General features: G+C 45.1%; 1 protein-coding gene across 28 annotated transcripts in view; it reads right to left on the bottom strand.

The window, feature by feature from the left end:
- NRXN3 (neurexin 3) overlaps positions 1–17,021 on the bottom strand; it is a 1,417,823-nt gene that overhangs the window by 959,089 nt on the left and 441,713 nt on the right. For all 28 annotated transcript variants that reach the window (XM_065593434.1, XM_065593444.1, XM_065593437.1 and 25 more), the window contains exons 7-8: positions 14,288–14,726; positions 9,160–9,543 (exon numbers count right to left, since the gene is read on the bottom strand). In XM_065593434.1, the coding sequence (XP_065449506.1) occupies positions 9,160–9,543; positions 14,288–14,726 (823 nt within the window). The remainder of the gene's footprint in view (positions 1–9,159; positions 9,544–14,287; positions 14,727–17,021) is intronic.

Raw genomic sequence — 17,021 nt, 5'->3', positions numbered from 1 at the left:
TAGGCTTCAGCTGAGATTAAAAGCACTAAAAAAACTGTTCTCACGGTATCGCCAGCACTTCTGGAAGCCGACCCTAACAGAAATCTGATGAGAAAACCTGTTCTCAGAAGATTTCAGCCCAAATCTGCAAACCCAAGAGGTTTGGACAGTTTGCATAATCATTGAAACATTTGAAGTTTTTCCCAAACAAACCTCAAAATGTGTGTTGAGTCAACCAGCACTGAAAAAAGATCCCTCCTTCTAGCTGTGCTGGAGACAGAGCGAGGGCTGCAATACTTACTCCACGTAGAAAGTGATTTTCTTGCACTTCTTATTACCTGTAATTTTACAGCATTTCAGTTTATTGCATACATAATGGGCAGATGTGCGTTGTCATTAAACTGCTTTTCGGAAATGTTGCAATAAAGATAATAAAGCGGAAGCTGTAGCCCTATGTTTAACATCAGCATAACCAGCAGCAGGTGTACTGCCATTTGCAAGCAGCACGCAGACATGCAGGTAATGAACCATTGGTTGTCCCGGGGCTAATCACCAAGTCATGAGCAAAGCGAAACAGGAAAAGACTCTGAGTGCAATCCCAGGGAGGAGAACTGGAACTGGAGGCCCACCTGGAATGGACCCTGGGTGCAGCTCTGGGAGGGAGAAGAACTAGAACTGGATTTCTATGTTCATGTGGAACACACTTTGGGTTCAGCTCCGGGGAGGAGGAGAAGAGCTGGAACAGGATTTCTGGGTCCACCTGGAATGATGGACTCTGAGTACACCTATGCCAGTGCCTACCAATTGATATCAAAGGATTACAATCCAAATCTCAATGCCCCTTATTTCAGTCCTAAATTGATATTGGTGTTGCATAAGCCTGAAGGCTTTCATTTGATTAGTGTACATTTATTAGAGAAGAAATGCCCAATCAAGAGAATTAAGTCAGAAAGTGTTGTCTAAGCCAAAAGGACAAAGAGATGAATCCTGCCTCCTCATTGTCACCTGCTGGCTCTATTATTCTGATTTTGGGATTTTGTTCTACATTATGCCCCTCAATGGGTGTAGGTGGGAGGAAAGGAATACAAAGAGCTTTCTGGTTGACAACAGTAATGGGTTGCACTGCTCTGAGCTGGTGGCATTTTTACTGCAGCCAGAGAATTTGGCTAATCTGAATACAATGCACATTCCCGGCTCTTCTCTAATGCCAGGGTTTTGTTTTTAGAAAAGTTTGAAGGCTGAGAAAGGTGCTCTCTCATCAGAACGGAGAAGCGCCTCATCCTCCATAAGATAGATCTCTGCCTCCATCCCTAGCGCATTCTCAGCCCAGCTAATATAAAAATTGTGTTCACCTAGTGTTGCAACTGATGTCAAACTCTTAACAAATTAGAAACTGAATGACACAGCAAAGGAAAGAAGTTTTAGTGTGTTTGCGCCAGTCCATCCCGTACCAACCCTCCTCCTCTTCCAACTGCACCCGCCCCACCCGTCCCGCATCACCTCTCCTCTTCAACTCACTGGTATGTTTGCTCCAGCCCATCCACTTATTCCACACAGGGCTTCCCTTAGGACTTTTACTCTTTCGGCTGTGACAGACATTTGGGGTTGGGGGTAAAAAGCCATTTCACATGGAATGGGAGGAAATATGCTATCCTTTTAATCTGAGGAGTTCCTTGAGTCAGTTTTAGCAGAGTCTGCTCTGATGTCATGCAGGAGAAACAGTTCCACAAGCTGGCCTGACACTGTGTCAGGACAAAAGTGTTTGGAACCAAGTGCTGAGAGAGAGAAAGAGACAAAAGTGTTTGGAACCAAGTGCTGAGAGAGAGAGAAAGAGAGAGAGAAGCTGCACTAGAACCTGGTGCTACCACTGCCCCTTGAGCATATGGATATCAAAAAGACCAGAGGTTACCCAGGGGTACATTTTCCACTACTGCCCTGTCCTGAGACCCCAAAACCTAGAGAGCTCTGGCCCAAACCTTGGATGTTCACCGTGCTCAGTGACCAGCCTTGCATCACCAAAATCCCCACCTCACTCCTGACATCTGCTCTTCCTCTCATGGAGATCAGAAATAGTCTTTCCCTCGACTAGTCTGTTTGGCTTCACTAAATCCTGCCTTTGGCTGTATATACTCTCTGCAGCTCCAAATAGGGTGGAGCAGAGCTTTGGTGGCCACACACCTCCCCCAGCTACACGCACAACACTCCACTCAAAGTCTTGTTCCGATTAGGAATTCCTGTATCCTTTGCCCCTCTTGCTCTTTCCCTCCCTCCTCTCTTTATTTGCATGCATTCACTCTGTATAAACATGATTTTGAAGCTGACTTGTAGGTACAGCAACACGCCCAAGGCATGCTGAGCACTGGATTCGCAACACTGAATCCCAGCTCTCAGTAACCTCATGGTAAGGATAAAGCCAGCCCCCTCCGGGGGCAATAGGAACCTCCTCTTTTGTTACTGTGTCTTAGAAACTGTAAGGCTGTTCTGACAAAAGGGCCCCAATCCTGCAAGTCAAGGGAATTTAGGAGTGCTCAGCACCTTGAAAGTGGCATTCAGCACCTCACAGGATCCTTCCTTTTGCGATGGGCCCACAGCAAAGCAGCTACAGTTCTAGTTTCTATGTATCTAGGTGTTTATGCCACACTCCTCACTGTGGTAACTGAGCTGTGTGGCACTGTCAAACTCCAGTCTGCCTCTTTCTCCAGAGCAGGGACAGATGCCTCCAGCTCCTACAGTACATAAAGCATATTTCATCACAACAGAAATTCACCTAGCATCAAGAGGCATGTTATCACGTTGATAAACCAACTGAGCACCCCTTTGTGACTCTGCCTCAGCCAGGAATTGAGTAGTGTCACAGGGCAACGGCCCCTTTCTGAGGAGTCAGAGCCTAGTCTGCCAGTCCTTATGAAGTAACTGGGTGCCCTAGGTAACCAATTAATGATTAATTAGTATCTAATAGAGGTTATCCAAGCTCAGGTGGGAGGTACTTACTTACATGACCCCCACAGCATCTGAGTATCTAGCTAACTTTAATAGATTTATCCTCACAACACCCCTGTGAGGTGGAGACGTGCTATTATCCCCACTTAACAAATGGGGATGTGAGGCACAGACTAAGTGTCTTGCCCAGGGTCATAGGTTTTTGCTGGTGGAGGAGGAATTGAACCAATGCTCCCACTGCCTAAGCTAGTACTCTAACTATTGGGCTTTCCGTCCTCTCTGCTAATGACTGCTGAATCTCTAAAGGTTCAGAGATTCATCCAAAAGTTTAAATGCTTATTGCAATCCCTTCACTCCACAGGACTCATGAGAACAGTCCTTCTTGCACATGATTTCCAGGACTACTCTACCCAGTGGTTTGGGCTAGTTTGAGAATAGCACAAGTGCAGCCTTTCCCTGGGTGTTTTGATATTTCTGATGGAAAACAGAAAACTCAGATATGTGAGACCTTAACTAAAATCAATCACACCGAAGACCCACATTGAAACATGATCTCAGACGTCAGACAGTTCAAGTTCAACATGAAGGCTGAGGTTGGTTCTTGTTTATCCAAACTGCTTTATCTTGACCCAATTTACTCTGAGGTCCTCAAGTAAAACTGAGCGGTTTCAGCAACAAATGATTCTGATAGAAGTTTTACCTGTGAAAAACCTTCAGGATTTGGTCCTCAGACAGGACTCTTCTGTTTTAATTTGGCTAGTTCACCAGCATATTGCATGTGGAACAATATATATTATAGGGACTAACCCAATCTAGCCATCAGCCTTTACCCCATACTCTTTACTGGAGTTGCTGAACACAGGGGTATCCTGTCCTGGATGACAGACACACTAAAACAGAATAGGTCTTTGTCATTTCTAAGTCTAACTCCTCTATACGATCCCAGCGCCTATCCCTGGAGGATCTTTCTTTACCTTCAGCAGCTGTGGCACTTTGGGCCTGAAAGTGCTTTTGTCTAATTTTCAACTCCCTGCAGCAGTGAAGCCAACTGAATATTGTTACACTCCTTTCCATCTCCCCAGGACTAAAGACTGACTAAAGTGAGTCAGGCTGTTCTTCCCAAGCGCATGTTTCAAATTCTGCCATCCACTGCCAGCAGTTGACGCTAGTCATTTATTTAAAGCCCAGTCCTGCCCTGGCTACATTTTGCCTTTGCTGTCCTATATATCCTGTTCACCCCAACCCTGAGGCAGCTCCCCAGTTCCTGTGCTCAGTAGGGAGGGTAGCAACATTGCTCTCCATGGTGCCTGAGCCACAGGCCAACTGACAGCTGGATTTACAGTCACCTTTGGGTGTCAGGGCATAAAAGTTAGTCATGTATTGGCAGTTCTATTTCTGTTTGTCATGCAGGCAAAATCATTGCGTCATGATAAATAAATAAATAAATAAATGGAGATATCCTATCTCCTAGAACTGGAAGAGACCTTGAAAGGTCATCGAGTCCAGCCCCCTGCCTTCACTAGCAGGACCAAGTACTGATTTTGCCCCAGATCCCTAAGAGGCCCCCTCAAAGATTGAACTGACAACCCTGGAGTCAGCAGGCCAATGCTCAAACCACTGAGCTATCCCTCCCCCTTTTCAAAAGGTCCATCACAATTATTTAGTGTAACTACTTTTATGCTACGTCCTGAGATCAAACAGTTGTGTCAGTCTGTGATGAAGCTGTGATGTGACCTCATGATACAGATAACGTGGAGTCATCACAACATGATTCAGCCTGCAGGGCTTTGTTGTGTGAACAGTTTTTCAGTTCCAGTCCCTGTGCGATCCCTTCCCTTGAGCTTCACCTTGAGCTGCAAAGTAAAACTCAGTTGAAACAGACAACTTCTGTCTGATTTGGGGTTGAAACCAACATGGCCTGCACTGTTTCCATTTATACCATTACTGCATTTCCAGACTTCTGGTCCCCCGCAGCTAACATTACTGCAACTTATCCCCAGCCCCACGCTCACCCTTAAGAGCCTCTAGGAGATACAATCAACAATATTACTGAGAACTTCATGTTTCCACAGCACTACACATGCATTCATTCATTTATCCTCTCAGACCACTCTGACGCTGGCCCAAATTTGCCTGGCTCTGGATGTCATTACACACATTTCACCCAACTATAGATTTGATGCCTACAAGTAGCTCTGGATTCTGACTCCTGCAAGCTGATGACAGGGACTTGTGGGAATCAGGAATGTCCTGCGAGTTTTGTCACAGTGTTGATCACTCCAGGGTATAACACATTGCCACAAATAAAAAGTAAGGACAAGCAGAAAGTCAGAGTTTGATCCTACCACAACAAGGAAGCAATGAATTTATGGTGTGGTGCTTCCCTGATGCAGCACCACTCAAAATGGCAGCATGCACTCGGAAGTAGGTGGGTCAGGAGAATTCTCAAACCCCTGTTCAGAAAACCCACTTCTGCAGTCATCTAACCTGGTAAAGTGTATGGGGGACAGACATTACGCATAGACATTACGCTTCAGGACAGACATTACACATAGATGATATACATGACTGCCTAGGGTGCTGAATTTTTAGGGGTCCAGCCAAACAGGGTGACTTTGAGACACCTGTTCCTTTAAGGGCACACATGCAGCACTAGGAACACCAGCAGTAGCCAGGGTGAGACTGGGCACCAAACTGTGTAGTGCTGGCCTTGGAAGCTGTACCATTAAGAATAAATCTTGCATGTCTAAAGCCTAAAAATCCCAACTGCCCTGCAGGGAGAATTCTATTGATCTACAGCAGGGGTCTCAAACACGCATGCGTCCCATGGAGTTATTTGCTGTGGCCCGCCAAGCTCCCTGTCCCCCCGGAGTTATTTCCTGCAGCCACCAAGCTCCCCCCGCCTTCCCCCGGAGTTATTTCCTGTGGCTGCCAAGCTCCCCTCACTCCCTGCCCCCCTTCCTCCCCAGCGCGCTGCATCCCTGCTCCTCTGCCTACCTCCAGGCGCTTCCCGCTGCCAAACAGCTGTTTGGCAGTGCTTAGCGTTTTCCAGGAGGGAGGGGGAGGAGCGAGGAGCTGCGTGCTCAGGGGAGGAGGCGGAGAAAAGTCGGGGCAGGGGCGGGGACTTTGGGGAAGGGGTTGGAATGGGGGCGGGGAAGGGGTGGGAAGAGGCATGGTGGGGCGGGGCCTCATAGAAGGGGTGGAATGGGGGCGGGGCTGGGGCAGGGCGGGGCGCTTTAGTATCTTTGTATGAAAAGGTGTCAATGATGCGGCCCTCGGGCCAATGTACTAGTCCTTATGTGGCTCTCATGGTGATTTGAGTTTGAGATCCCTGATCTACAGTGAGTTCCTGTTAAAAAAAATCCTTCCCCTCTTGCAGAGGTGAATTGCAAAGCCGCAGGACTGTACAGTGCTTTACACACAGTATCTAATTCATCCCCACAACCTGCACTGCAGGTGATTCAGTATTATTATCTCCAATAAAGATAGGAAAATTAAGGCACAGCGAGGGGAGTGACTTTCCCAAGGTCACACAGGACATCCATGATTGTGCTGGGAACAGAACCCAAAGTCCTGATCCCCAGACATGTGGTCCAATCACTAGACTGTGCTACGAAGTGGGGGAGACCAGGAGGGCAAAAACGGACGAAAGCCCTACGATTCTGCCAACAATCCATTGCTGTGTCTCAGCAAGTGCATTTCAGCCACACTCCAGTCCTAATAGCCAAATATTACTGAGAAATTGATCTCAATAAAAAGTAACATCACCAAAGGGAAGTTCCATTTTCTTTGTTAAGTGGGCCTACTGCCATCAATTTTTTTTTCACTCGGCCAGCTTATTCTGAGCACGGCACCGGGCACAATACAGGGGCAAAAACAATTAATGGAACCGTCTGGGATTTGAACAGTGTATAGATCAAATGTCTTTTATTTGCTAAGCTCTGTCTCATTTGGCCTAGAATGGATGTCTCTTGGCTGCCTGCACTGGCAATAATTGTGCCTCATATATCCCCAATCAGACGCCTTAAAATGATCAGACAGAACTAGCAACAATGAGAAGAAGGTGCAGTGACATTCATTGTACTTGAGAAATTACTGACTCTCTCCTACAGATTTGCCCTTGGCACAGGTGAGTTTGGAGGCACCTTGTCACCAGTTTCAGAGTGGTAGCCATGTTAGTCTGTATCAGCAAAAAGAACGAGGAGTACTTGTGGCACCTTGGAGACTAACAAATGTATTTGGGCATAAACTTTCATGGTCTATACACTAGTGTTGTGATAACTGGGCCTAAAAATTTACCCTAATTGTGAGGTCACCTGCAGAACTGTAAGAAAGTTTATTAAGTGTCTCAATAACCTATGACAATAAATGTTGATAGGAAAAGGTGCAACAGGGAGGCAGGGCTGAATTAGTCCAAACAAAAAGGCCTACTGATACAATTCAAGGACTGTGTTGAGATCATGTCTAGTAAACAAGAAAAATGAGGGACCAGAAATCAATCAACCAAAATTGGTGTATCAAAAATTAGGTCTAAGTCAGTGGACAAAATAATGAGGGAATGAGCTATTTCCCCCTTACTCCTTTTTGGGGTCCTTAACATCAGAGAGACTTTAAAATGGAAATTGGTGGAGGGATGGAAGCAAGCACAATGCTGGCTCACAGGAAGATCAGAGAAGGGGAAGGAGAAGCTTCACTATCATGGCCGCCACCCTCACCATCTCCTGGGAGTCCAGACTTACTTCATCTAATCCTGAGAGATGTCCTGACCAGACCAGACCAGAGAAAGGTACCCAGATGACATTGCTACCTCCACCAGCTTCAGCTGAATCTCAACCACCACCTGGGATGAGAGACTTTTTCTCTCCCACCTCTGTCCTGTGTCCTTTCCCTTCACTACCATATTTCTTCTCTTTCCTATCCCTTTTCTTTTGCATTCTGTCTAATTAGAGTCTGGCTTGGCCAGCCAAGACTGTATTTTCTGCATCACTGCTGTAAGCCTGTGACCAGAAAGAGGCAGCTAAATGCACTGTCCTAAACAGTCCGACAGTGCTACACGTTTGCCAGGTCTCGGGGTGGCTAATAAGACCATGTGCTGGGCCAGTGTTTTTCCAGCAGTGAGGCTACAAGTGAGAGTCAACACCAGTGACAGAAACTACATTTTCTATCTTTGCCAGGTTTTTTCTTCCCTCTTGTGTGTGTTTGTCTTGTTTTGTCTTTGAAGAAATGGGTTCACACTTTACCTACAACAGTAATAACAACAGTCCATCTCAACTATCTTTTTCTCTTTCCCCCCAAAAGAACAGTTATTACCATCAAAGAGACTGTCAAATAAGTGGTGTTTCCTTCTAAAAACTCTCTACAGTTAAAGTGAAAGGGAACAAGGGATACTTTACATGTCAAATACTTTAATCCTTTCCCCTCTTCTTTGTATATCTTTAATAAAAGGTTAAACAGATGTTTAATGGTGTGTTTGCCATGGTACAAAGCAGGTTGAGGTCTCTGTATACCAAACCCTGAGGCTTGTTTAACATTGCTTAATGTTGGACAGTGACTGAGTCATGTTAACACCTTTAACTCTCTGGGTCCATTTATTCCATCTAAATTAATACAGCACTACAGTACTCCACTGGGTGGCTCTACCAGCAACTCAGCCATCAGTGCAGGCTGACGAAGGAGAGAGAGACAGACAGGGATACCTTGTCTTTCAACCAAGCCTGTGCTAAAGCAAAAGGATCAGCAGACCCCAGCCTGCACCTGGGACTGCTACCAACAAACCACCTGGAACTCATCACACACAGCCACATTTTGTGCCCCAACAGATGAAAGACAGAACTCTGAGAGGGAGAGACACTGAATTGGGGAAAAGAGACCTCAGAACTGAGAAGAAGGATCCCCACTCCCCAGGGTATCATCAGCTCAGATGACAGTAAGATTAACTGGTCCTTTGGGCAGAGGGTGAGGGGGAACCATCTTAGAAGGAAGGCTTCCTGGTAATTTGGGTAGGGATTGGCACTATTAAATGGGAATGGAGTTTCCTTTGTACTCAAGTTGGTGAGGACCATTGGGTGGGAGAGACTCAGATCCCACTGAGCCATCAAAGCGAGGAGAAGAGTCCTTGGAGCTTGGGGGCACTATCGGAATAACCCAACTTTAAATCCAGGAGTAGCACAGTCTTGTCCCTGCTGAGCTCCTACACACGCCCAGTTTGGTAAGCATGATCTCAAAGCACACTTGACTTACCCCGCTCACATGTTTTGCCCCAGTAGCCAGTGCCAGTGCAGTCGCAGATGAAGCGGTTCCAGCCATCCTTGCAGAGAGCATTGTTCTTACATGGGTAACTGTCGCACTGTTTGGTGCTGAGCCGGGTGCAGGAGGATTTGACCCCGGCAGCGTTCTGCACCTCCGCCAGCTGCCGGATGTTCTTGCTCCGTCCATCGATGAACAGATCCCGGATGCAGCCTACATAACCATAGTTCAGCATGGCCGTCCAGAGCTCTGTGGGGAGGATGAGGCCTGCCCGGTTCTCAGGTAGCCCACCTAGGTACATGTCCCCTTCCAAGTCCAAGATTTCACTCTCCCCACTGGCAGTGAATGGGGTGCGCCTGCTGTTCACTGATATGGTACCTGGGGCAAGAAGGAAAAGGAAACATCAGCCAACAGCTCCACTGACAGCCCAGGTCTAGTGCAGTTCCTATGGTATTTGAATGCAGGTTAAAGATGACGGTTTCAGTTGAGGAGATTGAAGATCCCCAGTAAAACACAACACAGACAGAGAAAGTTTGTCCTATGCTGCCCCTCCCCACCTCTTCCCCCCCAGCCACAGGCTCTAAATTCTTCAAGGCAGGGACTGTGTGTTCATGTGTGCCTCTACAGCACAGAGCACAATGTGGTCCCAATCTGATTAGGGATTCTAGGTGCTACAATAATACACATATTCAATAACACGGTCTTAATTCTCCTCCTGTCTTGCAGGAAGAGAGGGTCTTTCTTTTTTTAAAAAAAGAGCAAAAACCCAGGATTTCCGTGTTATTCAATGGGATTCACTCTGCAAGACAGGAAATCACATAAAGTGCAGCTGGAATTAGAAAGCTCTGGGACTATATAGGATTAAAGTAAATACTACTACTACTAATACATAGCTCTTACATGATGCTATTCAGCAACAGACCTCAACGCATTTTACAAAGAAGGTACCATTGTCCCCATTTCGCAGATGGGAAAATGGAGACACAGAGAGGTGAAGGTGAACTCCAAAAGGGAGAGTTCTTATTATTTGTATTATAGTTGCTTCTAGGCTTCAAGCAAGATGAGAGCCCCATTGTGCAAGGCTCTGTACATACATATTTTAAGAGGCAGTGCCTGCCATGAAGAGTTTACAATCAAGCAGACAAAGGGTGGAAGGGGAAAACAGAGAAGTGTAGAGACTAACACAAGGTCATCCAATGGGTCAGTGGCAGAGATAAAAGCAGAACCCAGGTCTCTGACAGGCCAGTGCAGTGCAGTCTACTAGACCACACTGCTCCTCATTCAGGACTTCAGTTATTTTTGAGATAGGGACACCAATCCGCTTTGAACTAAGAATCAGAAACTTGTTCCATCTAGCTCTAAATCATCACGTGTGATTGCCCTGTCATTACGATACTCTATGTCCCCAGAAGGGACTGTTTATGCTTTAAGATTAATTCCAGATCACTGCATTCTTTATCCTACACCCCTAGAAGGGGGCAGGGTAGTTTGGTTAATAGAGTTTTCTGCGAGAAAATGCAGTCACATACGTATGTCTTTCCCCCCCTTAAGCTGTAATACGCATCTTCTTGAACAGAGAGCAGAACGCAAACAGGGCATTTCATGTGTGTGATGTTCTGTATAACTTAGGGATAATGTCAGAGGCAGCAGAGTGTTTGAGGCAATAGAGGCGTTACAAATTAAAGGCTCAGAGAGAACTAGGGTTGTTTGATGAACCATGTTGTGTAAGTAAATTGCAGCACCACAGACATTTCCCCCTTATATGGCTATATATGCAAAGGCAGCATATCACAGAGCAGCAAGGTCACAGTCCCTCTCCATCTGGCTCTGCTGCCACTGTACTTGGAAGGTTGTGTTCATGTTGTGGACAGTATACTGTATTACCAAAAAGATGGAGAGAGTCAAGAGAAGGATAACAGAAATGATCAAGGCGCTGGAGAGTCTGACTTATGGGGAAAGGTTAAAAGATCAGATGAAACCTCTCTCGCTTGGCCACTCAGCCATAGAGGGGGAGACATAACCCAGTTTGCAAATACTGAAAAGGTGAAAACACCAAGGAAGGAGAGGAAATACCAAGGCTAAAGGTGTAAAGCAAGGAAGAAGAGGATGAAATTAAGAAAGGAAGTATGTATCTAGGCTGAGTAATAGGCTAAGCTTCTTGACTGTGAGGTGCATTAGGCTCTAGAACATGAAAGTGACAGAAGACCCCTTACATGGAACTTTTAAGACCAGACTGGGAAAGCCACTGGAGGGACCAATCCAGCACTGGCCCTAGGGAGAAGGGACCAGATGAGCTAGTAGATCTTTTCCATCTCTAACATCTACGATTCTGGAAAGACAGAACAAACCTCTACCTCAAAAATCAGAAGGGCTCTTCTGCCTCATTTCTAACCCCTCAAAGGCCTCAACTGGGGGCCTGGGTAAGCGAGTGGGAGGGCCCAAAAAGGCAGCAACCAGTGAAGGCAGAGCCAGTATGGGAAACAGTACACTGATGCGACCAGACATCCAGTCTGCCAGTAAGGCTTTCAGAGTCAGCAGGGGTGGGATAACATGTGCTCTGTAGCTCAGAATTGGCCGAAAATGTTCTCTTGTAATGATGTGCAGCATTTCCCAGCTAGAAATGGTGACAGATTTCATGGACATTACCGGTAGGAAACTGCCCTGGGGATAGAAAGGTTACAAGATACGGGAGCGGATGCTAGGAGTCCAAGTCCAAGCTGTCAGCTCTTGTCAGCGTACAGTGAAGATATAGTTTTGGTTGCGTTGGCAGTCAGCACCAACTGAAGCACACGCAGAGTCAAAGGGGACTGGAGATGCCAGAGGTTATGTGAGCAGGATAACTGCCCTGCTTCCCAGCAGCCCCTTTCCTACTCTAGTACCTAGTGGTAGGAAGAACTTGGACCTTTACAGGTGATTCTGCTTAGCTCAAAGCTTTTAACTCCTTGGGAGAACTGGAAGAAAGGAAAGACTCTAATGAGGACAGGGTACCTTATGCATGATACACAGAATGTCCAGTTCAATGGCTCAAATCTAGCCCAGATCAAATCTAGCCCAGTTTTCAGTTATTAAAGTCTAACGGTTATTGGATGACCTATGTGAAATGAGTCTGTTGTTTCTCAGTCCAGTTTCTAACAGGCAGATGTCCACGTCACAGAAAGCACAGGACCTAGCTGGAATCCTTGCTGGCAATCAGCAGAAAAGCCGGGGACTGAACACACCATGGAGACTGAATTCCCTTCTCATCCCTAGCAGAGGCCTCCGAGGGCCTCAATGGGTCAATGCACACTAAAGGGTGACCTGGGGGAACTCTCAGTGCTGGTGCTCCTATTACCTTTTCAGAAAGGACATCAGAGGGTAGGGCTCTCAATCCAGCACTTTTCACCAGCACAAAATTCAGTTAAAAAAAGAAAAGAACAAATCTGTTCACTGTTGTTCAACAAAACACATTTAATTTGAAGTCTGTTATCTCTGATCAGGTTTCAGGCAATCAATAAACCTTTCTGCTGAGCAATAAACAGGTCAGTCTTGCAATCTGCCTCCCTGGGGAGCTCAGGTGACTTCTCCTAGGGGTAATGTCAATCTCAGCTATCATAATGCACCAAAATGTGCCCCTCTCAAGTTGGGTTTTAACAAGCTGTTTCAGCCAGGACTTTCCTTTTCATCTTTTTCTTCTTACTCGGGAGTTCTTTGTCCAAGGACCAGGTATGCTCCATGCGAGCAAGCAAAACTGTAGGCAGTAATGAATGCTACTAATTGAGTTTATCCTTGCAAGTTAATTAGATTCTAGCAAATCTACAGAAATCATTTATTTATTTACGTCTTCATTTGTAAAATGCTCCTGTCGATGTCGCTAGGTGCTAATGGAATCAAATTACATACATTACAACCTAGATGGGCTCAATGTCAAACACAAAGAAACTCCTTTAAACTATCACAGAAACGACCAGCTCTTCAGACAAAGGCCTGCATAAAGAGAGAGGTTGTGCAGTGGTCCCTAAAAGTCAGCTCTTTTGAAAAATCAGGGGAAGCATATTCCCTCTGCTGAAAACACTCTGTTGCAAGTCCCAAGAAGCACAAATCTAGGACATTTATATTATGGAGATCTCAGACCTAACTGCAAATGTAGGCAAAATTCCCTTTACAGCAACATATGGCCAGACATTCAACTCCTGATGATCTAGGAGAAGTTCAAGCCCAACTGTTCACATATTCACAAGGATCAAATTGTAGATATGATTATTTCACTTCCTAATTTATTTTGGAGCACAACCATGAATATATGTTAGCTTGCTCTACAACATCAGAAACAAAGAAAATACCTTTGGAGCCTATATAATATGGTGACAGGCATAATATTAAAAAATATATTCTGTTAGTTGAAATTCTAAAAGTGAGAAGCAGCAAAGAGGACTCAGCCAGATATAGAAAGACTAAGAGAAGGACTTTCACTCTAAGAAACACTTTGGAAAGGGAAAGCCTAGCTAGGAATAAAGGAAGAATCCTTATTCAAACAGTGATCTGCAAGAGCCTCAAAGGAAACAAGAGAATAGGGCAGTGATTGGCCAACACCTCTCTCTCACTTGTCCCAACAAATTTTCCACTAGTTTGGAAGTTTCTCCATGTTAATTGTGTTACCTAGTCTCCCCAGGCCCTACAAAGACTCAGGAGAGGGTGATAATATTGGATCAGATCCTGAAGTTCTTACTCAGTTTCTAGTCAGCACTTATTCCCAGTGAAGTAAATGGGAGTTAGTTGGAATAAAAAACAAGTAATAAAATTCATTACGCACTTGACCTCAAGGCTTGGCCCACCAAAAGTGACCACTGTGATGATGTACGTGATTACTGAACTATGTGCAGATTAAATAGAGTTAAAGAGTAAGATGCTGAAGGGCTGCTTATAAAGGCTTCTTCTGTGGGGCTATTCTAAAGCTCACGTTGAACACTTCATACACTGCTGGCCCTCTGAAATGCCTCCTATTCTGCTAGGTGAATTTCTTTAAGTAACATGAGTTCTTGCAAGAAAGCTACTCCCTTCTAGGAGTAAGAATTTTAAAGGACCAGGATTTTATGCTCCCCCCACCAGAGGAGAGATGAACCTATTTAATATTTTATCCTCCTACCTGATCTGCCATCTCGCTGGATATCCACATGATACCATTCTCCATCATTGGCTTTCTTCTGGGTGGCTTTCACCTTGATGGTGCCGGAACCCATATCAAGCAGCAAGTAGAGGTTCCCATCTAGCAGCTCAACTGCAAAGAAGTCTACCTTGGTGTTCTTTTGGCTCCTGGCATCCTTCCTCTCCTGGGGCTTGCCATGGGTAAAGAGGATCAGGCCATTGGGCTCAGTGGTGCGGAAGTCGAAGGAAATGGAGCCCATCCGCTTGGTATTCCACTTAGGCAGACTGATATAGGCCTCTGGCGTCTCAAAGCTGATGGGATCCAGCGTGGCCACATTCTCACATGTGAATTTCACCTCCCCGTAGATCTTCATCTTGGTGTCACTGATCCTCGCCAAGCGAGACAGCTCCAGACGGATGTCGTTATTCTTATAAACAACCTGTCCGAGACAAAGATATACACCATACATCAATTCTGCAACCAATATAAATGCCTCCCAATCCCTACCAGGCATGGGACAGAAGCACTCAAAAATGCTTTGGGGAGTGGGGATGAGACCTTGGGAGAATCTTACATGGTGACAGAGAGGGAGGACAGAACTAGGATGGTGCCTGGAAACAACAATTTGTGCGCTATAAATACCATGGATCAGAACAGCAGAAGAGAACATTTACTGGAGGTCAGGGAGCACCACAATCCCACCACAGATATGCTGCCATTGAGGATCTAGTACATAATATACAATCTGTGGCTGGAACCATGATGCTTCATTTATATAGACCCCACTATAAAACACATGACAGGGTGTACCCTTAGTATTCACATACACAAGCTCTGTATGAAAATCTGTGCCACCACTGCTGTTTCTTCAGTAAGGTCAGTTAAACATTGGAGTGGGAGTGCTAAAATTTCATGTACATTACAGTTGCTAGGAAATATTGGTGAGTGTACCGTGGATCCTGAAGAGCCATAAGCTCCTCCCACAAAAGCAAACAAACAAAACTAGCCCTAACTTTTCTCTCACCGAGAAATCTTAAAACACTCGGTCAGTCACAAAACCTTACAACAGATTTGTTCTGCTATCCCAGAGGCTGACATCCAGCCAGAGGGGGAGCTCAAGTAAACTAGAGACCCCTATTTCCAGAACCAGACAGACATAACAGAGGAAACAGAGGAAAGCCACGTTTGCTTATGGTATCAGGGAGATCAATCTGCAACAAACATAAAAGGATAACAGTAGGAGGGGCGGGTTGATAAAATTCTAAAGTAGATAAACCAGGAATAATTAAAAAAAGGAGAAATCTGTACCCACTTAGGACTTCACAGCTTTCGCTAGGCTTCACGCAGTACCCCCTCGGAGCTTCATAATGGCATTCGAGATACAGCTCAGATCCTCCTGCTCCAAGAGAACAACCCCCTATCTCTTGAGCTAAAAGAGACACTTGATGGAAGATAGTGTCATAGGCCCTTAAAAACTATCAAGTAGTTCTGATTCCATCCAGTAGAGGGCAGTAGTGACACATAAATGTTGGCCACTTCCTTACACTATTCCTAATTATAATACTCTGCACCTTCAAAGTTCTTTACAAATATTAATGAATTAATATCCAAAAGAGGAATGCAATTTATTTGTTAAAAGTTTACAGATAAAATATATCCTTAGATGATGCCATCGCTAAACCTTGAATTTGATGATTGTGTTACAACCTCCATGCCCTCTGTCATTTCTGTAGACTGGCTGTGTGTCATTGGGATATATGACAGTGGAGACCAAAACCTTATTTCTAATGTCAACTCTCTGTAAACCTGCTAAAAACACATTTTATGCACCAATTTTATGACACAAAAGTGACACTTGCTTCCACTTCAAAAGGCAAATACAACTATTTATGACCATTTTTACTTCTTTGTGAGCTACATGGAAGGACTTGAGGTTAGACTAGATGACCCTTGTGGTTTCTTCTAACCCTATGATTCTATGACTGAAAGGGTTGTTTTGTTTGATTAGCTTTTGTTTAAATGGGGAACGACTCAGCTTTTCTTTCACCTTAGAAATTCATGCACTGTTTTTCCTCAAAGATTCTATGGACAACTAGAGAACTAGCAGAGGTAGAACATCACAAGTGAAAGGACAGTGAAACTCAAACTATGTGAGGGGGCAAGGATTTTTAGTCAAATTGTTTGAAGTGTGTATGTGTGTGTAAAATTATTTAACTCCAGGCAAACACTTATGAGAAAAACTCTTCTGTGGAAGATTCACAACACTTTTGACCTCCAAGGAGTACTTTGGCAAAATAAAACAACTTTCCTGATATTTCTAATGTAAAAACAAACACAAGAACAGGGTTTAAAAACAAAACAAACTCCCAGATCCCCTTTCTACATTATAAAGTAGCACACAAAAAAGGCCATATTCTCAGCCCTGCTCAATCCTATTTTTGCCAGTCTGGCAGCCCAGACTGGATGGAATCACAGTTTAACTCACCAGTTTAGGATTTGGCTTGCATAGTGGATTCCCAAAGTGGTGTGAAGCTCATAGAGCTGGCTTTAAGTCAACCACTCTTGGCCCCATCCTGGCAAGTGGTGAGGACTGTAGATAGGAGAGGGCATGGCCAGACTGCCCTGCTCTTTGGTGTTCCTGGGCTGGCACAGTACCCTGGGAGGCTGCTACCAGTCACATAACAGAGCAACCCTGAGGCTGCTCTAAATTGCACTAGAGGGAAAACTGGCCTAA

Source organism: Chrysemys picta, chromosome 4 (assembly GCF_011386835.1).
Source record: "Chrysemys picta bellii isolate R12L10 chromosome 4, ASM1138683v2, whole genome shotgun sequence".
NCBI classification, from domain to species: Eukaryota; Metazoa; Chordata; order Testudines; family Emydidae; genus Chrysemys; species Chrysemys picta.
Note: the sequence above shows the minus strand (reverse complement) of the source record. Positions and strands in the feature narration are given on the sequence as shown.